The sequence below is a fragment of the Sinocyclocheilus grahami genome, unplaced genomic scaffold, assembly GCF_001515645.1.
Source record: "Sinocyclocheilus grahami isolate Dianchi unplaced genomic scaffold, SAMN03320097.WGS_v1.1 scaffold5.1, whole genome shotgun sequence".
Lineage (NCBI taxonomy): Eukaryota > Metazoa > Chordata > Actinopteri > Cypriniformes > Cyprinidae > Sinocyclocheilus > Sinocyclocheilus grahami.
In genome coordinates, this window is record NW_015505184.1 from 1,890,045 (window position 1) to 1,916,410 (window position 26,366).

Sequence of the window (26,366 nt, forward strand, 5' to 3'; positions counted from 1 at the left end):
CGGATTGACAAACAACTGAGGAAAGAAGAGAGAACATTCAGTTGGAGGGTTTTGCTCTTATATACTTACATTTGGAGTTAGATGTCAGTAATATGATTATTCTGTTTGGTTCTCTCTCTCTCTCTACAACCCCAACAGTGCATACGTGTTAAATCAGAAATATATATTACAGAGTTAAACATGTTAAAGTCTTATTTAATTATTTAATTCTCCCTCTCTCTCTCTATCTCTCTCTTTATCTCTCTCAGGAGTTGAAGCCTACAGCCTCTCTGTGCATGCAGCAACTGATGGAAAAGGGGGTCTTTTTTTATGATGTTGTATTATGTGTTATTGCAAAAATGAGTATATACAGTATATAAATATGCATTCTTGAACCATTCTTGAGTCTTGTGTCTTGCCTCTCTACAAACTTTTAAATATCTGGCTGTAATTTAGTGACTGCAAATACTGATTTCATTTGATTCCATCTTTATTATACCTGATAATGAGCTAGTTCAACTTAAGGGAGCTAATCAATATACAGTATATTTCAAGAAACTAAGACTTAAGGTACTCCACTTTTTCAGTTGTTTAAAGACTGAAATACATTTTTCATTTATATTTTAAGTGTAAATTCATTTAAATTTCAAATTGTTAACTCAAAGCAGGTATTACACACTTTGTAATTAACATCTAATGCATTTATAAATCAAAAATCACAATTGAAATAAAAAATAAATGTTCCTGAGATTCAATATTTTTAACAACATGTACAAACATTACTACAAACTAAACCACCAGGGTCCTATAAATGCGATCCTGAAACTGCAGCCTCCGCTATATTATCCAACTCGGTAGGTGGCGCTGTTGCAAAAGCATAGGGTCCTAGAACTGCGGTCATGAAACTGCAGCCTCCGGTTGTGCAGGAACACCCTTCTCGCACTATCAGTAAAGCGACAGCGAGTCGTGCACCTTCACACTAGTTTACGGTACGTCAAAAACAGGTGCGCTGCGTGCTACATACTGCGCATTCATTGAGTACATGACATGATCCATTGAGCGCATCCAAATAGTACAGATCGCTTGACGGAGAGCGAAACTCTCAAGCGCTCAGTCAGCGTGTTTATCGAGTGAAAATCTGTGTTGAATCCCTCTCACACACGTACTGTGTAAAATCTAAGAATTTATTAGTCAATGGCTAATGTTAGATATTATTTAGTCGCCCAGAGTAAGATTTAGTCGCATATGCAAGTGATTTACTCGCAATGTAGAGGGTTGTCTTAGTGCTGCGTTCGACACCATAGATCATGACATACTCATAGATCGATTACAAAACTATACAGGTATTCAAGGGCAAGCTGTATAAGTGAATTTCATTATTAGTTCATGTTAACTAATGTAGTTAACTAATGAACCTTATTGTAAAGTGTTACCATAAACTTGAACTGAATTGACCTGAATATCGTCCTCTTTTGGAATGCCAAACAAAGTAGTTTCGCTTTCACAATGAAACACAGTGTCTTCACGACATGGCAGCAGCAACAATACTACTACTACAGCGAGAATAAAAGTTACGCCTTCTTTCTTTGTGTGAACATTTGGACGGCGTTATGCAAATCTTCCCACATAGTGACGTAGACATGTGGGGGCGTGTTAGAATGAGCCGTTTTAGGTAGGAGTGGTTGACTCTTAACGTTTATAAAGAATATCTCTTAGGATTTGAGACTTTAGTCTTTGCAACTTTACAGATCTTCTTTATGTACCAAGAGCTTGTAACACTCCAAAGAGAAAGGAAAAATTGAAATCGCATCATATGACCCCTTTAAGTCTGAATGGTCTGAGGTCGGTAAGATTTTTTTTAAAGAAGTCCTTATGCTCACCAAGGCTGCATTTGTTTGATCAAAAATATAGCAAAAACAAACAATTACAACTTCAAATAACTGTTTTCCATATTAAAATACAATTTATTGCTGTGATGGCTAAGCTGATTTTTTTTAGCAGCTATCACTCCAGTCTTCAATGTAACACAGTCCTTCAGAAATTTGGTGCTCAGGAAACATTTCTTATCATTATCGATGTTCAAAACAGTTGTGCTGCTTAATAATTTTATGGAAACCATGATGCATTTTTTTCAGGATTATGTGATGAATAGAAAGGTCAAAGAAACAGCATTTATCTGAAACAGTTAATTTTTTAACATTTTAAAACCCATTTATTGCTCCAAGTGCTACATAAAAGTATTATTTTCCTAATTTCTTTCTAAACCTGACCCTACACTTTTAAACAGTAGAAGTGATTAACACACATTTGACAGAAAAAAAACAGAAGACAGGGATTTTGTAATACAAAAAGGAAATGACAAGCTCCATGTCTTTTCATTGGACAACATGTAACAGTCAACTTGTCTCACATGCACTTTGGAAGCCAATCATATAAAGACCCTGACATCACTGAAACGCTTTCTGGGTTTTATGACAGGGGAGAGTTAATAACTATACTACTATGTAAACAGTGAATATCACATATGGGTTAGAAAATATAACTATAATTACCTAGATTCTCCTTAAGCATAAATTACTACCTTTAGAAACATCTTCATTTAAAAAAAAAAAAAAAGGTAGTGTTGACTTAGTTGGTGAATAACATTAAGGGAGGACTATGCATACAAGAAATGACAAACCTTAAATCACTCATCTCAGAACCAGAAAAACACACAGAGACAGCCACAGCCACACACACACACACACACACACACACACATTACCTCCAACATAACTGTCACAAGACAATGTGACACAAACTCAGTTTCCTTAAAAGATCTAGAACTTGTTCCTGTTTTAGAGAAGCATTACACCAGGGAAATTAGCAAATATGATAAGTTAACATATTTAATCTGCATCTAAGGTAGAAACCAAGATCCAAATTTTCAAGATATACAATTCTGAAGATACACAACTGGTTTTGTTCTTGTTTCATAGTCAGTGACCTCTTCAAACTAGTGAGCTGCCTACAAAGACAGCATTTTAGGCATCACTGAAAATTGTGACACTGACAGTATGCTACAGGACCCAAAAATGCTTTCAGATTTCAGATGTAGTTGTTCCATTGGATCTAGGAGAGGAATATTGAAGCAGAAGTGGTATTGAGATGTACTCACTGGAGGTAGGACTGCCAGTTGACCTTGTTTGCTCGGACCTCTGCGGCCTTGGCTGCGATGATGTTGGTAGGGACGGCAGCGTCCACTGCCCCTCGGATATCCATCTTGAGTTCTTGTATATTAGGACCTTAAAACTGAACACAATATCAAATAGTGACGTGCTGTCCCTGAAAAGGCCACTATGACAAATACTGCAGCATCTGTACTCATTCCAGCTAACTTAGGGTGACCATACGTGCCATTTTCCCAGGACGGGTCCTGGCCAGGATTTCTATATTGCCTAAAATATCTAGGTTTTGGCTTTGTTTGCGTGTGCAGACCGATCGGTGTATGACATCAAAATACCTCGAGAGCATTTTGAAAGCATAAGGAACCGTCTGCATGGTATTTTGATGATTTTAGGCAATATAGAAATCCTGGCCAGGACCCGTCCTGGGAAAATGGCACGTATGGTCACCCTAAGCTAACTTATCCCCTCGAAAAATGGTTAGAAACGGTAACACACAATGAAAAAAATGTTTAACAAAGATTACAATTGATTACTGTGCAAAAACTACAATGTATTACTAATAAACACTATAAAAATGATTTAGCGTAACGTTAGCAGGGTCGTGTATCAGCTAGCTAAGGGTGAACCATAGATATAACGTTATACATGGGGTGAACGGGTAAAAATGCGAATTCACTTAAAATATAGATGAGATTAACTAAACGTTTCGGTAGATCTGTACACATCTTTTTAAAATAATTGGATAACATTTGTTATACGTCTTCAAAACAAACAAACAAAAATACTGCATGGATAGAGCCACTGACAACTGCTAATGCAGAAAGCAGCGGGTTGGAAAGGTAGCGCCTAGACTTTGTGTTTAGTCAGACGTTACTATATCTGGTAATTATTTGTAAACCCAATAAGCAATAATTCTAGCAAAACTATTATAAATATATTTGACTTCTCGCTTACCTGCTGCCTCCTCTGTCAAATTGCTACAAGACGTCACGGGATCAATGTCACGTGATGCTGTCATGTGAGAGAACCAGCGAATTAACCCTTTAAAGAGCACAATCTTTTTTCAGTGGTGAAGATTTGATTCAGCTCAGTGACTCGAATCATTTGAATCCGTTAAAATGCGCTCATTCATAAGGAACACCATGCAACGTCAAACACGGAAGAAATTTGAGGCGTGCTTCATAGAGAGATTTGAGGTATGATGACATAATATAGGCCCACTTCTGTAAATAAATGTCCATGCTTTCATCTAATATACATCTGTATATAATACAGTCATATGTATTTATATCAGTGGTTCTTCAACTTTTTGACTCCAAGCACCCCTATTGTAGCTACACAACAATATTCGAAGCCTGCAGCAACCAGTGAAACCAGATTAAAATAATTAACTACAATAATTATAATTGAAATAATTGTAATTAAATAACATATATTTAAAAGTAAATACCTGAATTAAAAATGATAATGACAATTATTGTAATTAAATAATTCTAATAGATTATTTATTGAATTCAAATTATTCCGTTTCAGAATTCCAGAAGTTTTAAGAGATGAATGTTTTTTAAGGATCCCACTTTTTAACCAGTGAATTTACATGACTTTTTCAGTCATTCATGGCTTACTGGATAAGAATTAAAAAAAAAAAAAAGAGAAAAAAAATATTAATTTAAGGGGAGACACTGTCTGCAGGCAAAAACACTGTTTTTTTCATGCACCTGTCAAGTTTGAGATTTTGGGCTTTTTGGTTTTTCATAAAGTGTTTTTTCAGACTAGTGGACAGAAAACATCCAAAAGACATGCTAAGTGTTTCTTTTATAGCACTTTATCTATTTGTGTCAGTAGATTTCAATGACAATACATATTTTTAAAGGCCGTTTTCTCAAAATAATTTTTTTCTCCTACACTGAGCCATAAATCTCCACTTCAGTAGCACTTACACACACCAAACTTTACATTTTTATTCCTGTCTATATCCTGAAGGTTTTTACAGAGGGATTTCTACATATATAATTTGCTTGATTACATACAACATTTTAATCCCCCCCAAAATTGTGAAAATATTATGTTTTCTGTCCGTTCTAAGCATTTTCTGAATTATGGAATGACAAAAATGAGATACCCAAAATTCCCTCTGTAAAAACGTTTGACTCTAATATGTCAAAAAAATAAAACAAGAATTTTGAAACGGACATCATCCAGTGTTCAGATAGATTTTTGTACTAGAAATGTATGCAAATTAGCGCATATTTCATTAAATAATGACTCATTTGCATATCTAAACCTAACATTTTAGAAAACTTGTAATACAAATTTTGTTTTGCAATTATCAATGTAATCAATCAGCTGGGTAAGTTTTTTTTACCCTATTCACCTGCAGTTGTCTGTCTCGTACGGTGTCCAGTGTTGTGCTGAATTCTCCACCCCTGCCAGATTATGCACCCCCTCGTTGAAGTCGCTACCTGATTGCCTAATCCCAACCCCTCCCCCACACCTACTCCTAAACCTACCAATACTAGGGGGTGCATAATCTGGCAGGGTGCAAATTTCGGCACTACACCTGGAGCTGACATGTTCAGTTCAGTTAGTTTTGTCGTGGCCACAAGTGAACCGAACATGTCAGCTCCTGGGCACCGTAGTCTTGCCTTAAATATTTTTGACTCACAATTTCTACCTGATAAAATAGGCATTAGTATAAAATGTATATTTTTTTTATTTATTTATAACAACAAAAACATTAATTTACATTACTTTTCTAGGTATAGAAATCAAACTTTTAGCACATAGAAGTTAATGAAACAGTAAAGAGTAGTCAAGTTAACCACATTTGACTGGTGAAGTTCTTATATATTGTACTCTATAAATGCATCCACTTTATTCAAAATGCCGCTCACACCACACACTTATGGCTGTGAACCACAGGCACACACATCCTGTGTTTAATCTGTTCTAAGCCTTTGAAGTGCACTAAACCACTGGGGGATCAGACTCGACTGGACATGCACAAGTGTAATCCCTTTTCTGCCCTGTTCACCAAGTGCTGCTCTCATTTGTTGTCTTCTGTTTAAGTTCCTTTTGTTAAGGTACCTGCTGACCAGAGATGTGAAACTGCCGTGGATCATGAGAAACCTCATGGCTTTGGGTCTTTGGGAACATGTTAGTTCTTTAACAACACGAAAAGGCTTTAGATGAGCTATGCCATGTAACAGAATCATCTTAAAGTGGGAGGTCTGGCCCTTTTCTGTGGTACAGAGCGTTCGGATTTCTCCCTACTTGATGTGGGGGCAGCTACGGCATCTTCTCTTGGCCTGTCGGCACGACGAGGGTTACTTTGCGACAGGAAGTTATGAAAATGAGGACGAGAATGATAATACGGAGGACAGACCAAAGGATCCCATATCCTTTCAGGCAAGTCAGAGTATGCACCAACCTGAATCATGTCAGCACTATTAATTATTTAAAGATAGCCATGCATGAGAGCCACAAGAGCTTTACAAAAGAGCATTTTGTCATTCTTGACAGCTAGATTGACTATGATGAGAAAGTACAGATTTTGACAGTAACAAATGCTTTCCATGTCCATAGATTTATACCAGTGGTTTCTGGGTGTTATTTATTGTCCATGGAGGCAGCTCTCTTTGATGTGATCAGGTTATTTCTAGAAGCCTTCCTGTCTGAAAACGGATTAAGAGTAGATGCAACACAATTTACGAAACACGTTTTGTTTAATAGGAATAGCTTCACACCAACATGATTGTACACATAAGGTCTACACTGTAGGTTTTTGGTGAAATCTTATTTTTAAGCACTTAGACATCATGACAAACATCAAAAATGCAGAATTAGAAGAGTGATTATCTAATATTGTGCAACACGGAAGTAAGCTATTTTCTGTGGACATGCAAGACTTCCAATTCATTAGCCGCTATAGGTAAACAACTAGAATGACTAAGTGCAGTAAACTGTAAAACTATTTGAGCCATGATCCAGTGTGTTTATTATTCAGACAATAAATTAAAATATTACAATAAGACATGCCAGTATGCAGTATCAAGCAGCACAACAAGCTGTTTTGTACAGCTAAAAATAACTGGAAGCGGATGATACCGGAAGTCTCACACATTCAAGTTAAATGGGGGCACCCGTTCTTATGTTAAAAATACACAATTTTATTTAACAGCTTTACAAAAATGAATGTCAATGTTTATAATACCTTTATTTGTTAAAGTTCACATTTAAAGCTGGGTGATAGGATAGGCTGCACTTTAATGCATTTATAACATTTAAGTTGTATGATAGTGTATAATAGTTGTCAACTGAAGTTAACAATTTGTTTTGAGGTGATATTGAGGATTAATAATTATGGTTTGTGTTTAAATACAATTTTGGTGTAGTGACAAGCCTTGTTAATATTATGTGATGTGTCGTTGTCATATTTAAAATGCCGCATATCATGGTTTAAATTTTTGGGTATATCACCCTACTAAGCAGTTCAACCAAGAAGGTAACTGAAAGTCATGGCGTAATAATTTTATCTTTAGTCCCCTAGTGTGCAAGCCAAAGGCCACTGTGGCAAGGAACAGAACACTTTATTTAATGCCGTATAATGAAGAAGAAAAAACTTAAGAGACACCAGGGTGCACCAGGGGACCAGTCCTCCTTGGGCTATACAGTTCAAATGTAATTTCAATAGCTTTGTTGATTATAGGAACATGGAACTCTAAAAAATATAACAATGCCTTTAGTATGCTGAAATATTGCACTAAAGTCATTCTTTTTTTCCTTGATTGTTCACCAAAAGATTAATATGATTTACTCACCCTCATTTCGTTCTAAAACTATGTAACTTACATTCTTCTGTGGAACACAAACAGAGAATTTTTTATAAGGCTTCGATTTGTCTATAAAGTTAGTGATGTCCAAAACAACAATGGACCACAAGGAGTTTATTATATAGACAAAAAAAGTGTAATTTCCGTTTGAGGTGAACTATCCCTTAATTAGATCTTATAAGTGGTTGCAATAAATGTAATTCAAACACAATAGGTACACTGCTGATATGCAAAATGTATTTTTTTTTAAAACATGTTTTGTTTTTAAACTTTTGGTGGCAGATTACACAGAATATCTGAAAAAAAAGGCCAGGAGATACTTATTTTTCTGAATTGGCTGTACTGATTATAGTATGACCTATCGCACTCATCATTGTGAAACATCTGAGTAAATGTGACAGGTTTTTCTAGACTGAGGCCTACATAGTTGCCCTCTGACATCTTCAGCATGCTGGATGGAAATTAGACAGTCTCTTTTAGTTATTAAATGATGTCAGAGGAAAAATGACAGTTTCAGATTCAGAGCTTGTTCTCATTGAATGGAACACTTTCTATTCACTTTTAATTTCAAGATTAAAAAGCTCTTTGTTAGGTGACATCATAAATAGACAGTTTAATATAGAACACCTGACTGGCCTTGAAACTTACAGCGGTGGACATCTGGTGTATTTTTAATGAATGTCTTAAATTCACATAAGAGAAACGCTAATGACCTTCATGGAGATCAATTTGAAAATGGCATGAACCTTAAGACCAGCTTCTGCTCTCCTAGAGAGTTCTCGGTTTGTGTTTTTCCTGACCTTTCTTTTTCAAAGGTCAGAATGAACAGTTCTGCACCACTATTGGCATTAAGGTATTGGTTTTGATGTGAAATCATTTCAGAACAGACCTTTCACTTTTTATAAGAATATGTATCGGTGTTACAGAAATCCTGCACTTTGTCATAGAATGCTGGTCCAATAAACAGTCACATAATAAAATGCATAAATGCTCCTGAAGAAATTAAAAGAATTACATGATAGTCATATTTAATTCATAACTCTGAAGAAGCCCAGATATGTCATCTTTAAAGAGTATAGACTTATTGCTTTACTGATGCCATTCTAAATTAACAGTTTATTATGTTCTCTTGACTATATATTTTGATTTCCATCTGGAAGGCTACTGTATGCATAAAAATAAGCACACTAAGAAGAATGATTTCAGATATCTAATGTTTGTTAAAGCATTAAAACTTTTCATCTGTCATGGATAAAGCAGCTTAAACCAGTGTTTGCATTTTTAGAAGGTGCTGGAACACACAAGCTAATGTTCTTGGTGCTTGTTTGAACTTTCTGAATGTGCCACCAGTTGATATTTTATATTTAGTCTAAGACTGTTTAGAAGATTGAATTTCACTACTTGTTTTACAACATTCTTTCAAAACAGGCCACAACCTACAATCAATAGATTTTAAAGCACACTAAAAGGATTATCAGAACTGATATCTAGTGATGCAAATTAATTTCAAATATGCAGCCCTAGCCATTAAACTGTAGTTATTTGGGGAAAAGGTATAGACCTATACAAGCTGTCAAACAGTACCACCTAGTGTTTGCAAAGAGCTGTACCTCTCTCACTCTCTTTTCCTACACAGTAGGGATGGGAAGATTCCCCGATTCGCTCGGTGCATCGGCATAAAAAGTTAACGATGCGATGCATCGCTTCTAACATATTTGCATCGGTAAAAACCGATTTATTTATATATAATTACTAGTGGATGCGCTATACTTTTATTATTTAGAAAGTGACCAATAATCTGTGATCTATGCGTTTGTTTGTCAAGCGCGTTCTCTCATCACCGCTGCTGCGTAAATATGATGCATCACAACCCCACGGAGACCCGAGAATAAACTGGGATTAAAGTCCAAACCCTGACTTGAAATAACCTAACAAATCAATCAGGGCTAAAGCGGTTCCGTAAGCGACTAATTAAGTTCACACAATCTCACTAATTTGTGCACGCTTATTCTTAAGCAGCCCGTAATGTAGATCAGTGGTTCCCAACCCTGGTCCTTGAGGCACCCCAACACTGCACATTTTGCATGTCTCCTTTCTCTGACACTCCAGTTTCAGGTCTTGGAGTCTCTACTAATGAGATGATGACCTGAAACAGGTGTGTTTGATTAAGGAGACATGCTAAACGTGCAGTGTTGGGGTGCCTCCAGGACCAGGGTTGGGAACCACTGATGTAGATCATGGATCAAATCGATCCACCATGGCAAACAGCGAATATATTCGTGTTGTTTAATGCATTTGAGACGTTGTGTTTTCCTCAGTGCATAACTGACACGTCACAGGTATATTTTTCATCTGTAAATGTTAGAAAGTCATGCAAATATATCCATTTTGCTGTCAGGAGTTGGCGTGGCACGCGAGAGCAACGAGCGCTGCTGCGTTCATGCGTGCTAAACAGACGGCGCGCAATCGAATAGGAGCGCAATAATTCTGAGTAAAATATACATTTTGCTAAAATATTGGTTGTTGGACATTAAATGTGCCTTTTGTAGAATTTTAAACCTTCATATATGTGTATTTTTATGATAGCAGTAGGTAACAGTAAAGGGACTATTGTAATGGTTAAATCAAATGTAAGCTAGTTCAGTACTAATTACTAAGCTCAAATGAGTTAATGTGTGTTTCTTATAGCAGTTTAGAAGTCATTGTCTTTATTATTTATTTTCATTTTAATTCAGTGATTTTTAACTTTTAATTTAGTTATTTTAATGCTTTAAAGAGCAATTTTAGATTGTAATGTTCTAATGTTCTGCTATCTGTTCTGCAAAGGTACAGCTGTCATAAAACCAGAGAGAGCCTTTCTGCTTGGCAAGAAACTGTAAAAAAAAAAAAAAAAAAAGTCAAATAATAGTGTTCCTATTGGTCAGTGTTAGAGGAACTCGGCTTAGTCTGACAGTTAAGCTGCTTTAGACCAGGTTAGTTTCCCAACATACGTTGCCACAGTGACTGAAGTTAATCTATGTTAAATTTGCTTTATGGAACCAAATCATTTGGCAATGAGTCAGACTAACTGAAATAAACCTGGCTTATTTGGTAAACTTGTTTTATGAAAATGTAAAAGTGATCATATTTTTTCCATTTCATCGTGTTGTCTCGAATTGCATTGTGTTGAATCGAATCGAAATCGGATCGCACAGCATCGTAATAGGGGTGAATCGTATCGCATCGCATCGGTAGCTGCTTCATATGTATCTTTAATGATTCGTATCGTTGGCTATGCATCGAGATGCGTATCGTATCGGGCTCAGTCATGAGATGCACATCCCTACAACACAGTGGTTGGATGTCATGACTCTATCTCCATATATACTACATCTAGATCTATAGTTTCACGTTTCGAAGTATTCCCGATGGATATGAATTATTTTCATCGCACATTATCACCTTTAAATACGGCGTTTCTGATATGCACAGCAGACTCGTCTTTGATGTCTTACTCACATTTGGTTTTTCCAGCAATTCCGCTCACAGCTCCAGCAGATGTCACTAATGCCCCTAGATTTCCCAATGAAAGGCCGTAGACTAGTAAAGATGGTAATCACGACTGTATGCGACTGCTAATTATGTCAGCAAATGAACACGTCATGTGGTTGAGTTGAAGTCATAAACGTTTTCATATCAGTCTATAACCATTTTCATGCTTACAATATAATGAGTTACTATTATATTTGGCATTTCATTGCACGACGAGTATTTGTATGCTTTTGGTTGCTAGAACCTGTTGATGTTGATACGAATTCAGGACCATGGACAGAGTCAGTTGTGCTGCGATCCGCTTCTCTTCAGCTGTCACCAAGATTTGATCCAACCATCTCAGTGAACCATATTAGAGATTTAATAAGTGAGTATGTTTTAGGTAAAAAGTGGGAAGAGGCTGGTAATTTGAGAACTTCGAATTTGAATTTGAATATTCCATGTAAAAATCGAAAATATTCCAACGATATCAGCTGCATGCTGATACAATAATAACATTAATTTCAGAGATTAAAGAACTGAGCAACTTCAGATCACATTCCTGAGTTATTCACACTGAAGTAACATTTTTTTCCACTCTTCACTTGCACAAAATCAATGTATTATTGTATTATTGAATTATATATATATATATATATATATATATATATATATATATATAATTCATTTATTTATTTGAAGAATTTGGTGAATGTTTATTACATTCTTGTAAAATGCACAGATTTCATCCAAGAGTGCAACAGAATCTATTCTGTCACCAGTGACTCTAAGTAAGCCGTGGTTCCTGACGAGAAAGGGAACCTCCTTATGATGTTACTGTGCTTAGGGCGGGGGTCTTCCTCACATTTTAAGTCCATGGTTCACCATAACCCTCAGTCACATTCTATGACACATTATTGACACCTTATGTGCGGCGCACAGGGACACAATCGGTCTGCTTGACCACTCGTTTCATTGGTGGCAGTGTTAAACCTAGCCATCCTCCTCCATTAAACACACAAAACAATATGAGCGTTTTATTTATTAGGCTACTAAGCTGACGTTTGCGACTCGTTTTCTTGACAAACCGCATGCAGATGCGTGGCGTTGGGTGTGTAAATAATTTGAAAGTAAAAACCGCAGGAGTGCAGGAAAACATTTAAATATGCCGTATTTCACCGTTAGATGTAAGTGCATCATGAATCAGTGACATCCAGAGGATTTACGCGACCACCGCCACAGCTCGCGAGAGACACGCATGCGCATTGTCAAAAAACAGCCGGTCTTTAAAAAATCCTTACGCCAACGGATGTAATCAAGGCAAAGTATATCTCTTATCTCTGGGCATACATGGTGAAATTGTAAGTATGGGGATCCTAAGTTGTTTTTTTTAATATACAGGGTATCCGTGGAGAAAACGACCTTTGATTTTGATTGTTGAAGATGGCATGCCATGTTTGACAGAAATGTATTTTCGATGGTTGTCCAGGGCGATAAAGAGATATTGTAGCTGGGCTCCATGGTGGCATTTTGTAATGCGAGGATATGCGATGGAAATGTTAGTCCATTAGGTTTTTTTTAATAGAATGCGCTGTCTTTTTATTTTTCCCAGTGCGCCCCATGTTTAAGGATGCGGTTCACATTTAAAGCTATAATATTCCTTTTTTCGTCTGTTCTGCTTCGGTCAAATCTAGCAGACCATATCAGGCTTTTCTGTGAGCCAGTGTAATTATCATCGTTTGCTAGTCGTGAAATCATGCAGACAAAAAATTCCGCAAAATACCAAATTATTTTTTTAAAATCGTGTTTATTACCATCAATCACGGCTCGAGCATTTCTTGCACCGCGGCTGTGATCACTGATGAAGGAAAGGGATCCGACTGCAGCTAGATGCGTGCTGCGCCCCCTCCTACCCCCAAATATTCCAAAATCTTCCAGCTCAAGCGAGGAATTTGATTCCCACGATTCTTTGGAATTAACACAGCAAGATCAGAACTATTGATCAGGAGTCATTTAGCCTAATTATTATAACTCGTATCTGTATGCATTCATAAAGACAGCTCAGTACAGGAACTTACACATTTGCTTCAAATAACCTTCGGTTTTTATCCAATGCGTGGTTTGTTTGAACCCTAAAGCCAGGTTGTTTAAACCAGTGCAGACACCGAAATAGAGAAATAGAGAAAACAACAAGTCTACATTTATTGTGCTGTAGGCCTAAGCATGTTTGCAGAATGAGAAGCACTGTAACACTGAATGTGACAATTATCTTATGATAATAAGCTATTTCATCAACATGCTTATGATTCAGATATGGTAGAAACTGTAATCTATCAGTTATTAGTTGTAAAAATGACCTTTTCTACACAAAATCTAGAAAGCCATTACAAAAAAGACAAGTGTTTATGTATGGGTTGTATCCATTTATTTAGAGAAGCTGTGGAGAGCTGTTTGAAATAAGTATGACGTGACATGTTAGTGTTTGTGACATGCTAGGACATTTTGGTTTCTGGTCAAGTTAAAGCATGTCTTCTTCCCCCAATTTCTATGTGAAGGGGTTGCCATCCATCCTTTTATTTTCTAGCATGGTCAGTTAATGGAAGCCACTTTCATGCATATTTATTGTTTCGTTAAAAGCTTTATTTTCTCCATTGGAAACCACCAAATGTTTAAGTGGACTTGAGGAAAATAACTTCCTCCTATATCTAAACCCTACATTTGTTTGTTGAGCCATTAATTCATCCAGTTGATCTCCGTGGCTGCAGTTGTATTGGCTCTGTCTCAGTTGCATCCTGTTTTCTGCAGCCCATGGGATCAGAGCGGATGGAGATGCGAAAGAGGCAGATGTCGGTGCAGCAGGAATCGGTGGCGGGCACCACAGCACCGGTGCAGAACGAGCAGCCCGGCCAGGGGAACCGTGGCTCCAATGCCTGCTGCTTCTGTTGGTGCTGTTGCTGCAGCTGCTCCTGGTAGGAGTTTTTCTTTCGTTACGCTGCTAATGTGAGATCTTATCTAACAAGGTTCATTTCGGGCCAAACTAATGGCCAGGAAATCACTGTATTATAAGAAAATAATTGCATTTGACAAGATTATTACTTTTCTTCACTACAGTTAATATACCTGGAATATTGCTCAGATGTGATTTAAGTACTGTTTTTGCTCATTCCACAAGTATGATGTCATTTTTACTGAAGTGTCTGAGATCCCAAGACATCTGCTTCGAAAAACACCAGAACTCTTGATATTCTGGCTGTGAGCTTATAATGAGCACCAGTTACTGATATAAACTGAACGTTGAGCAGGTGAAAGATACTCCAAGGCTTTCTAATGCATACTGTTAGGGGTCTTGGGATCATGATGTGTTTACAACCTTGCAGTCTCACTGTTAGGAATGAAGACAGAGATGAGAGGAATCGGAGAGCCTCGTATGATTTTAAAGCAGAGGGGAATGCAGATTTTGAGGAAAGGTCAGTCGTTCCAGACTTTTATTGAAAGAGGATTAGTAAAAATACAAAAAAAGTAACTTGCAGGGCATTAAATTTGATATTCATATGTAAAAATAAATAAAAATATAAGCATTTTCTGTAAAATATTGAAACCAAAAAAGGCTTTTGTAGCTTCATAATATAGTTTGCTACGTTGTTTTAGTTTTGTTTTATTTAAAAAAATAATAATTACTATAGTTTTGCAAGATGCAACTTTCTGAGAAATTACGCATGAAATATTCTTAGTTTTTATTTTAATTGATTACTCTAGTTCCGCAAGATGCAACTCTCTGACAAATTATACCTAAAATATTATTTATTTTTATTTAAATTAATTGCTGTAGTTTTGTGAGATGCAACGTTCTGAGAAATTACACATAAAATAATCTTTCTTTTTATTTAAATGAATAACTATTTTCCTGTAGGATGCAACTTTATGACAAATCACCCCAAAACATTCTTTGTTTTTATTTAAATTAACTACTATTTTTCTCTAGGATGCAACTTTCTGACAAAGTACCCCAAAATATTCTTTATTTTTATTTAAATTAATTACACTTTTTCTCTAGGATGCAACTTTCTGACACATTACCCCAAAAGATTCTTTATTTTTATTTAAATGAATTATTATAGTTCTGCAACATTCAAATTTCTGACAAATTACACCTCAAATATTTTTGATGTAACAGTATTTCATGAAAAAAACATGAAGAATAGAAGAAAACTGTTACTGATGGGTCTGTTGCACTAAGACCCCTCTGTTTTTTGGCAGTACGAAACCGACTGCAGAGGAGGTCTGCTTGTGGGGGCAATCTTTCGACAAACTGATGCAATGCCCCGCTGGAAGAAGTGCCTTCCGGCAGTTTCTGCGCACCGAATTCAGTGAGGAAAACATGCTCTTCTGGTTGGCCTGCGAGGAATTCAGTAAGGAAACCAATAAGAGCCTCATCGAGGAGAAGGCACGAATAATATATGAAGACTACATCTCTATCCTCTCACCCAAAGAGGTGAGAGAACACATCAGCACATCTAGAAACAAGCTAATCACATTTCCTGTTTAATCAGGGTGATTAATATTCTTGTTTTTTGTGCTTTTTTCAGGTGAGCCTCGACTCTAGAGTTCGAGAGGTTATAAACAGGAACATGCTGGAGCCAACATCCCACACGTTTGACGATGCCCAGCTCCAGATATTCACACTAATGCAAAGAGACTCGTATCCGCGATTCATGAACTCGTCGGTATACAAAAACCTGCTTAAGACAGTCTCTGAGCAGTCGGTGGAAACTTAGATCTCTGTGATCCCGGTCGAATGCCCCCTCCCTATCTTTTGCCCGTTACCTTTTCTTGTGTAGAATATGTTTAAAAGGACCCCAGCATGGGTTCTCCCAGGGATTTTACCGCTATAGCGATCTGTACCTGAAAAAAGACGCTCAGGTCTCCAGGTCACTGGATTTTTAAAAAATGTCTCAAATTTCCCGAGGGCTCAACGTAAGTACTCTACAAGTACTGCTACAGATCAGCATAGCAAACGATGCTCCAAAGGATTATCAGTGCGTTTCGGTGTTTTTAAGAAAAATAATCGATTTTATTTGTGTTGGCAGTTTTTTTTTAAAAATTGTTTTTAATTAATTTTTTTGTATTAATGTTTGAAGGAAGATGTGATACCAATCGTGGGCTATATACAGTAGATATATTTATGAATTTGTATTACAGTTCTTCAATCTTTTTTTTCTTGTGTTACACTATTTAAAGAAAAGGGAATTATGGGTAACAAGAATTGCCCGTTTATGAAAAATGCGTATGAGAATCAAAGCTCGAGTCAAGGCAACGCTTCAGCTCTACTCACGGGACGCCCCCGTTGTAAACAGTATTGTTACAGCTACTTTATCAAATAACCCCTGTTATAATTAATTAATTTGCTGTAAAGTTGCTTTGCAACGATTTGTATCGTAAAAAGCGCTATACAAACAAACTTGAATTGAATTGAATAATGACTTGGCATCTCCAATGAGAAATCATCATTATCAGAAATAAAGAGAAAAACTAAAAATTATAATTAAAGAGAAAAAATATATTGTAAGGGGGAAACATTTAAATGAGTATTTCAAATCAAATAGCATATCTCAGACAGCTTAGTTCAGTTATTTCCCCTGCCTTTTGTACTGCTAGAAAATATCAAAAATGTATTTACATAAGTATCATCTATCCATAAGTGTTTTTCTGTATCATAGCATTCATTGATTCAACTAAGAGTTGGTTGGACATGGCAACTATTCCTTGCATGTACTCAACCCAAAGACGCTACGAAGACTGAAAGCCTCATCAGTGTACAGTATATAGAGGTAGTAATATTTATACGAATGACCTCGGATAGAAGAGATTTAACATGCAGGTATTATATTACAGTATCAAATGTGTTTTAGATCTAAACATGAGCCCTGAAAGGAAAGGTGCAGGTTTTATTGCTAAGACCCTCATAAGTAGATGACACCAAAGTAGCCAAGTCCAGTAAAACTGTGCGATTAGCTTTCTCTCCAATACAACTGACTAGAATTGGAGCTGCCAAGTTCGTACTGTATTTTTAGTTCTGTGAATTACTTTGTTGCCTGAATTTCATGTCGCTCAAAGACAAGATCCTCACTCGGGGAAGTGCCTTGACATTCAATTTTGTGACATCTCTTTTTTGGCAATAGTTGATTTAAACTCTTGCCACATACAGTACGTAGACTCTGGGCTTTTGATCATTCATGAGATGACTTGTCCTGCACGGTGGTAACTTCTGAATTGAGCTATTGCACTTTGTTTGCCTCTAGTTTTGGAGCGAAAAACACCATTGGTTTTGGGTGACCGTGATTTCACCAAGTACAACATGTTCCCCGATCAACATCCTTGTTGATCCTGGAACAACATTCCAATTAACCAATCAGAATTGAGGGATAACTTTTCAGGAAATATCTGTTTTAGGCTTACGATCAGGGTTAGGTGCTTCTACACCCTTGTTAATCAGCTATCATTTCACACTGATTTTAGGAATAAATTATGGGTAGGTTTAGGGGTAGGGATTGGGTTTAGTCTATATTTTTGGACAGTAATGTTGATCCAGGATCAACTAAAGATGTTGATCCAGGAACATGTCTTACTTGGCAAAATCACGGCGACCTTGGTTTTGTCAAGTGCTGAAGTGGGTCTGTTTAGTCAGGTACAATTCATTAGAGTCCAGACGTACATCTACCAACATGTATTTCATGGTGGTGCTTCTACTTGTCTTAGATTAACTTAATATGAAATGCGCAATTGATATGTGCAATTTGAGCTGAGGGATTCACCACATAGATCAACCTCAAACACAATCTAAGCCAATGGTTTGGTTATACTGCCTATAAATCCTTTTTTCTTTCTCTCTTTTTTGTTGTTGTTCTGTAAAGTATACAAAAAAAGTGTTATTTTCCAATCAGTTTACATAAAAATTATAATACTTTTTTTTTGACAAATATGTGAATGTTTACAGTAATCAGATTAGTTTTTTTTTCTGTTTTAATGAATTGAGAAAAATAATGATTTGTGGGCATTTGGAATCTTTAAGATACAATAAAGCACAATAATGTTAAAATGTGTGATTGTTGTCAAAGCTGCGGAATGTGGATTGACATGAGTTTGTGGGATCATGGGAACTCGGGTTCGAATCCGTGAGGTCTATTTTCTCACCCCTGCTTTGCTGTCTAATTTACTCATACTGTTCTAGAAGTCAGGAAATTACAAAATAATATAAAAATGCAGTGCCCTCATTTATAAAATACATTAATAATAATAAATGTAAAAATATATATATACACAATACATACATAAAACTGCCAGTTAATAAAAAATATTTATAAAAATACACTGATATGATCTGCAGGGCATGCATATAAATATGCATAATCTAAAATATTTATTTATTTTTTAGAAAATTACCAGTTCCAAAAATGATTTGATCTATATTTGCCATTTGACATGTAAATAATTACATTACATTTAGTCATTTAGCAAACACTTTTATCCAAAGCGACTTACAAATGAGGACAATGGAAGCAATCAAAATCAACAAAAGAGCAATGATATGCAAGTGCTATAACAAGTCTCATTTAGCATAACGCTGTACACGTAGCAAGGGTTTTTTAAATAATATAAATAAAAAGAAAACCGATAGAATAGAAAAAGAACAGAGCAAGCTAGAGTTAGAGGTCTTTTTTGCTTTTGTTAATTGTATAATAAATGAAAAGAAAACTGATAGAATACAAAAATATTAGAAAGCTAGTGTTTTTTTATAAAGAGTGCAAGTCTAAAAGGGACAAGTGTTTTTTTTAAAGAATAGAATTAGAATAGAGAATGCTAGAGTTAGAGGGTCAAATAAAGATGGAAGAGATGTGTTTTTAGCCGATTCTTGAAGATGAAAATAATGAATCCAAATGTTCAGAATAACCACAGGGATTTCTGTTTGGTCTTACAGTGGAGGGTAACAGTGCTGCCCACTCACTCTCCTGTAGAGGATGCACCTGGGAACCTCACAAAAGCACCTTGAAGCAAGTGTCCTCCCCATTTAACGGTTCCTAAGGACTAAAGTTAGTGTATATATAAAGAGCATTCATAATGTAAACATCTTTTCCTATTAAAAATGGATGAGCTGCTCTGCTTATCTTAAACTACTGTAAATGACGAGCAAAGATGCAGTTGTTTTTGGATGATATAAACCTCCTGTTTTCCATATGCACAAAAGGACGTCAAGAACAACCACCAAAGGGTTGTTTGTTATTCAGATGAGATATTGCTAATGCTAGGGGCTTGTTAGGACATCAAGGCGGTAGTGGGTACTACAGCTAAATAATTTGAGAAGAGAGCGATAGAAATTCACTAAACTGAGCAACATTTCATCTGACCGCAAATGGCAAGTACTATCCACTTTGTATTGATTGCCGATGTCATAAGTAACATTGCCATAACATATGTGTGTGTTTTCTTTACAACACTATCTCATAATCATAAATTATGGGTAATGCTGTTTGCTGCTTGTTAAATGATCTGCCTTTTTGGAGAAAACAACCTCACAGAAAAAAGCAAACACATGACCTCTACCAAACAAATTGAGATTATGTTATGGATTGCAATCAAAAATAAATTCAGATCCATACCATGCACAAAGTTTTTATAAAAAGCTGTTCTAGATCATACTTGCACTCATAAGAGGCCTACATTTCTGATATAAGCATGGAAGATTTTCAAATGGTTTTTGAATTGAAAAAAAAAAAGATATCACTAAAAATAAAATTAAAATAGTACCCGATAACAAGCTACAGATACCTTGATCTATAAGACTATTAATTTTCTTGTAAATAACTTACAAACAGCAAAAATTGATAAGAAAAATCAACCATCTCAGATGTATAATGTAGCGTCTTAAGATGACATATAAAATCACAATCACCATCAATCTTTAAATCATTTTACTCCTGAAAGTAAAAGCCATGTACACAGTAAAAATTTGTAGATCATGCCATATAAATATGTATAATTCAGAGTGACAAAGAGACTCAAAGTAGCGTCCAAATGAACAAGGTTCAAAAAAATCTTACGCCGTTACCAAAAGCAAACATACGCTAAAAGCATTTTTTTTTAAAATGGGCAAGTTTGTCTAGGAAAATTAAATAGTTTTGACTAGCTTTCTTTAGAGCAAAGCAAAACTATCTAAATATGAATGTTGTCAAAATTTTTAACTACGTATAAAAAGTGATGGTAAAAGAAAACAGAAATTCAACAACATTGTTCAAAGTCCAAAGGCCTATGGCCTAGCTAAACGTCAAGTTAAAACACAGGACATGAGTTTGTGGACCATTATAATAAAACAAACGTTTGATGGGATCTATTGTGGCCTTTGTACATCAGGTGTGCCATTAAATTGTTGTCCATGATACAGAAACGTGGTCCTGGAATTTAGCTACATCTCCAAACACAGAGAACAACCCCCAACTTCAGCAGAACTGCGGAAACAGATTGAATAGAGACAGCGTTAATTAAATATTCATCAATGAAATTCATCAATGGATACACCAAAAGGACATAACATACCTTCCACCTATTTCCACATTCAGTGCAGAAGACGAATGTTGTCATCGGTTCATCAGCACTTCGAGTTTGAACCTAAAGAAAGTTGTGTGTTTATAAAATGTACATGTATAAAAAAAAAACGATACCAATATTCATAAAACATTGTGTATGATTACCTGGGTGTAGGTACACTTCTTCTTTTTGCACTTGCCACAAGTGAACAGGTCAGTCTGGGTGCCGCCAGAAGTGGCCACCTGGTGGTCCCTGATGGCTTCTTTGGTCAGATTCTTCCGCATCTCCTTTAGCTCATCGCTTGCCATTTCCTGTTTGGTTTTAGATTTCCATACTGTCAGTATGAGAGAGAACATCTTCCTATAATTACTACAAACTGGTTGTCACTCACCTCTGCTGTCATTTTTGCTATGCGGTCTGGACTCACATTCCCACACAGCACATTCCTTCTCAGGTTGGGGTTCTTTGCATCCTTAAGATTGGAGATTCGGCTTCGTACACGATTCTTGTATTTCATATCAGTATTTTTAAACTCCGAAAAGATACGTGCAAGCTGGTCAAGGAAATGCGTGTGAAATTTAGTATGCTGACAACTAATATTTTTTAGACTTCGCTCACATTTCAATAACAATTGCTACTTTGTGGGATGAATCTGAAAAGGATATATTCTTCAATCTGAGCTCCAAGTTCATCGCAGTCAGCACCAATCGCAATGTAATCCTCTAAAAGAAAAACAAGACAACACTTAAACCATTAAAAAAAATTATTAAATTGATATATTATAGACCAATGGACCTTTTTCACATTTCCGGGTTTCTCAGCAGCGGAAGTCATCATAGTTGGGTTAACCTGAAGAGCAGTGAATGGGAGAGTACCACAAATATATTTTTTGCATTCCCATTTGCTCAAATAGCAAAAGAAAAACTCCACGATAGTGTTTTCATGACTTTCAATAAAAGGAAAAAAAAATTGAGAGAGACTGACAACGGCAGTCAGAAGAGAGAACGATGTCAAATTTACCATCCCTCCAACAGATGCTGCATTAGAAACACCCTCGCATTAACGTTAATTGTTATTTTGTAATTTGATGCAAAAGTGATTTAATACAAAGAATAGTGTTATAAATGTACATACATTTAAAAAAAAATAATACAAATATGAAAAACTTTAGAGGATTTACGATGCTGATGACCGTTAAAGCCGTCTTGTGAAAAGGGTCCATTATCAATCATTTCTTAATTATTAATAACCGTTAAATTAGCATTAAAGTATTTCATGTATTTTGCACCATCACTGAAGTTTGAATGTTATGAATGATTTATAACAAAATTAGTAACAAGTCTAAATACACTTGGCAAGACACTGTATATGGTAACTTAAGGAGAAAAATGTGCACGCAGAAACATTGCCTGCCATGACTTGCCTCCTGTTTGCAAAGCACTTGACAGCATCTCCCTGCACTTGATACGGACCGAGTCAGATGTGCCTTGTGCTCGTGGGAAAGTGGCTATCAATGTGTTGGCTGTAACATCGACAGACTCACTCTTACTGCTAGAATTACTGCTTGAGCTGAGAGAGAAGAAATAACAAGATAGAGGAAAAAAGGAACAGGGTGAGAAAGCTCGATAAAGCCGTATTCAGGGCCTAAGATCAAGAACGATGTGATTATTAAATTTCATAATAATTTTATGACCATTAGCATGGTCTTGGTACCTCTCCTCTCTGGGCTCCGGGCTGGCTTGAGATGGTGAAACCACTGGTGTTGTGCGTTCCTTCTTTTTCTCTTCAGAGTTCTTTTCGGCAGCAGGTTCATCTGGATATCAAAACCCCTCGTTAAACATTTCATCAGTGTAATACTAACAATGATCAGAAATTGGCCTATATCTAAATCTTGTACAAAAGGAAACCTGCAGTTGCTACCACATACAGGCAATTAATGGTATTACAACAACACATACCAATAGTGACTTATATTAATGTTAGTAAAGAAACTAAAAGAGAAGCTTGAAATGAATTATACAGTTTTATACATTATATTATACACAAAGCTCAGGAAAGTATTTTGACAAATAAGACCCACTTTAAAAAATGTGTGTGCAGTGCAATATCTGGTTTAATATTTGATTTCTAAAATAACGGAATTGATACTTTAATTGCAGCTAAAGTGTATAAATTAGATATAAACATGCAGATTCAAGCATTTTACGACCTCTTAATGACCAAGAAACTACATATGGGCAATTCAACCAAACTGTAAAAATGGAGGGAAAACTTGTGTGAAATGCTTAAAATACACTTTTTGATTACACATAGATTTAAATGAAAATGCCAATGTTATTTCTTGATTAGGGATGCACCGATCCGATACTCGGTATCAGCTCCGATACTGGCATTTTCTGCGGATTGGGTATCGGTCAGACGAGACCGATCCAAATCCGATATTGTGAGTATACTATTCTATGTTTATTAAGCCCCACGAAAGGCACAAACACTTCATAAAGTTTTTGTGCACTATATTCCAAGTGTTCTGAAGCCGTTCCATAGTTTAATGTGAGGTACAGATGAATATATAAGTCAAGTTCATGTAAACTCTTCTCTCCACTGCGACTGTCTGTCATCCTCCATTCAGCATTCAAACTGCATGTCGCGTTCGGTTTCGACAGTCAAGACGATGAAACTCTCCCCAAGAGCGCACAGTAACTGAGATTTAAAACTGTTAAAATAAAAGGCTCAAACTATTGCACAGATTTAATACACTACGCATTAAATCTCTTCACTTTTTACTTTGAACATTTCTATGCTGCGTGCCGTGACTATGTTGCTTCAAGCGAATCATTCTGCGCACGGGATGCGCATAAGCGCTTCACACTGTATTGAGCCTTTCGTATTATAACACTTTTGCACAATGAAAGATTATTAATGGCCATTCTTGTTCTGTCCTATCTATCATATGTCGCTGCCTCCATTACTGTACTATACATTTAAAAGAAATGTCTTTTAATTTATAGTGTATATATATATCGTTTTTCATGAATGTATTTTACAACAATACAAAGAGCAATGTAACATTTGACCAGATTTAGTCCTACACTTATTCACTTATATTTGTTCCCCACTAAATAAATGTTATTTCACTAAATGTTTAGATTTTATAAAATTATTGTGCACTCATGATTTTTCTAGAATAAAATAATTTGTATTTCTCTGTTGACTGCTGAATTATTCAGTAACCCAGTTTATAATAGTTTTTTGTCAGATTATTATTATTGTATCTTTTTTACACTTGTTATTTTTCTTTCAAATGAAGTTGTCTATATTTAGTAGATTGTGTTTAACAGACAAAAAAGTGATGATCAGGTAAACGCACTGAGGTGTAGAAATTCTACGTTGATTAAAAAATAAAACAGTGCTGGTATCGGATCGGTTCTGAAAAAAATGGTATCGGTGCATCCCTATTCTTGATTACACTTACCCAGCAGTTTCTTCCAGGACTTGATCAAGGACTTGGCCAGTGAGGTCACTTCATCGTCTGTGCTCTGCTTGCGGATGGCATTTACCGACATCCCGATCCTCGTAGACTGTTCATGAGAAAAGCAGAAGACATTTCTCATTAAATTGTATCTGAGTACTGAAGCATGAATGATGAGCAGTGAACAACAGAGTAAACATACCTGCAGAAGCTCCAGGGTCATGGGTATATTCTTTAGTTCCTTTAGTAAGTCCAGTGCACCAGCCTAATAATAAAAAAAAACACTACTTACTAAAATACATTACATTATGACACACTGATAGACACGATAAACTTTATGGAAACTTTAATTATACATAAGCATGTTTACAGAAACGTCAACAGAAGCAACTATGTAGCATAACATCTAATTAGCATAACATCACTTCTACCGACACGATCTGGGTAAAACCTTGCTTTATGATATATTCATAAGCATACTGAACGCCAGAGTCAGTTTGTTTTCCAGAAGAAATCAGTAGCATTACTGCCTCCCGCTGACTGACCCTGTGCATTTATCCGCGCTAACAACAGCTAATGTTGCTAATTTCCCCGCTAAGCGTTGAGTTTCTTAAACAATAAACTAAGCCACTATATAATTTTCTCACTTAAGCATTAACCACTAAATCTATTCAAAAAACAGGTCCCCAGTTTCTCTATAGATGATGAAATCAGTTCTTCTTCATGTATATAGCTGTTAGCTTGCTACGTAGCCTCGTCTGGTCCGAGACTGGGAATTCATTCATGACAAGACATCTCACCCCGTTCTTCTTCTGTGCCATTTTATCCATCTTTTTTGCGATCCGGATGATCTCTTCCTCTTCTTTCTTACCCATTACTGATGTTTAGTGGTAAATGTTAAATTTAAACGGAGTTTAAACGTAAAAAAAACCCGCAGAGGCACACGCGAACACGCCACTCAACCGGCGGCGAACGCAACAGCTCTGGCAGGAAGGCGTTTCTATGAAAAGCCCAGACATCACTAATCAAACCATTGACTAGCAGCGCCCAGAGCCATAGAATGAGAGAGTCGCGTCAACGGAAGTCCAAACGCTCGATCATCACGTGATTCACGTAGACCTCAAATAGTTCCAGGAAGTTCATAGCGGGCAATTGAAATACATTGAGTTGGAGAGACAGAACTGTGATTTTTGGTAATTAGTTGACAATAAAATAATTGATATACATTATTTATAAAAGAATGTATATATATATATATGTAGTTATATTAGTGTTGTTTTTAAAAGATAAAATCTAATAAAATCCTCTAATATTTGAGGATTAATGTGGTTAGCTATCCGTACCTGCCTTGTTAGCATATTTTAGGCTGAAGTTACCATGGTGAAAGTCCGTGTTTGCTATATAAACGACATTGTGGTCTTCTGCCAAGGTAACTTCAGCATCTCTCTATATAAATATACTTATATATGTGTGTGTGTGTGTGTTCTTACAACTTGCATGTTAGTCAAGTTCAATCACAAATATACCTGTTCATTGTCGTTTTTCTAATCTCATGGTAAATGTTAAGTTTGTCTTAGAAAATTCATTCCAAATAAATGAAGATATTTTATTAAGTGAAAACTAATCTTGTTCAATGTTTTTGATTCTTGTGCACCCCTCAGTTATTCATATATAAAAATATATTTGTAGTATATAGTAAATTTAAAACATTTGTACACATTTAATCATATGTTTTATGTATGTAGACTTTTGTTATGCACTTATTTACAGCAATCGATTTATACATTTATAATAAACTATAAAGCATGTTGTCCTTGAACAGTCTCCACT

The 26,366-nt window shown here is 36.1% G+C and overlaps 3 protein-coding genes across 6 annotated transcripts in view; 1 reads left to right on the forward strand and 2 right to left on the reverse strand.

Annotated features, from left to right (window-relative positions):
* LOC107585890 (V-type proton ATPase subunit H-like) overlaps positions 1-4,169 on the reverse strand; it is a 66,485-nt gene extending 62,316 nt beyond the window's left edge. The window contains exons 1-2 of the mRNA XM_016273073.1: positions 4,101-4,169; positions 3,137-3,270 (exon numbers count right to left, since the gene is read on the reverse strand). Coding sequence (XP_016128559.1) covers positions 3,137-3,240 — 104 coding nt within the window. The 5' untranslated portion in view covers positions 3,241-3,270; positions 4,101-4,169. The remainder of the gene's footprint in view (positions 1-3,136; positions 3,271-4,100) is intronic.
* Positions 4,170-6,158: 1,989 nt separating this feature from the next.
* On the forward strand, positions 6,159-17,872 carry rgs20 (regulator of G protein signaling 20). 4 transcript variants are annotated; one of them, XM_016270806.1, is made up of 5 exons: positions 6,159-6,554; positions 14,294-14,457; positions 14,866-14,955; positions 15,746-15,980; positions 16,075-17,872. In XM_016270806.1, exons 1-5 carry the CDS (start codon positions 6,342-6,344, stop codon positions 16,261-16,263), a joined length of 891 nt encoding a protein of 296 aa, XP_016126292.1. In that variant the 5' UTR covers positions 6,159-6,341; the 3' UTR covers positions 16,264-17,872. The 4 variants fall into 4 exon arrangements, with proteins under 4 accessions (XP_016126292.1, XP_016126301.1, XP_016126310.1 ...); XM_016270815.1 differs by having other exon boundaries at positions 6,161-6,554; positions 14,878-14,955; XM_016270831.1 differs by lacking the exon at positions 6,159-6,554 and adding an exon at positions 12,248-12,849.
* A 2,593-nt stretch (positions 17,873-20,465) lies between these two features.
* On the reverse strand, positions 20,466-25,586 carry LOC107584254 (transcription elongation factor A protein 1-like). Its single transcript, XM_016270792.1, has 10 exons — positions 25,337-25,586; positions 24,739-24,801; positions 24,540-24,645; positions 22,781-22,880; positions 22,491-22,636; positions 21,733-21,789; positions 21,459-21,613; positions 21,232-21,378; positions 21,077-21,148; positions 20,466-20,988 (listed from the first exon to the last, which is right to left on the reverse strand). Exons 1-10 carry the CDS (start codon positions 25,409-25,411, stop codon positions 20,980-20,982), a joined length of 930 nt encoding a protein of 309 aa, XP_016126278.1. The 5' UTR covers positions 25,412-25,586; the 3' UTR covers positions 20,466-20,979.
* Between the last annotated feature and the right edge of the window lie 780 nt (positions 25,587-26,366).

Excerpts from the sequence above, each read along its gene's own strand:
- rgs20 (XM_016270806.1), top strand. The coding sequence starts at position 6,342 with ATGCCATGTAACAGAATCATCTTAAAGTGGGAGGTCTGGCCCTTTTCT. Across the intron at positions 14,458-14,865 it reads TGTTGCTGCAGCTGCTCCTG|TCTCACTGTTAGGAATGAAG; the intron begins GTAGGAGTTTTT and ends ACAACCTTGCAG. Across the intron at positions 15,981-16,074 it reads CTATCCTCTCACCCAAAGAG|GTGAGCCTCGACTCTAGAGT; the intron begins GTGAGAGAACAC and ends TGCTTTTTTCAG.
- LOC107584254 (XM_016270792.1), bottom strand. The coding sequence starts at position 25,411 with ATGGGTAAGAAAGAAGAGGAAGAGATCATCCGGATCGCAAAAAAGATG. Across the intron at positions 24,802-25,336 it reads TGGCACAGAAGAAGAACGGG|GCTGGTGCACTGGACTTACT; the intron begins GTGAGATGTCTT and ends TTTTATTATTAG. Across the intron at positions 21,149-21,231 it reads AGAAGTGTACCTACACCCAG|GTTCAAACTCGAAGTGCTGA; the intron begins GTAATCATACAC and ends AACTTTCTTTAG.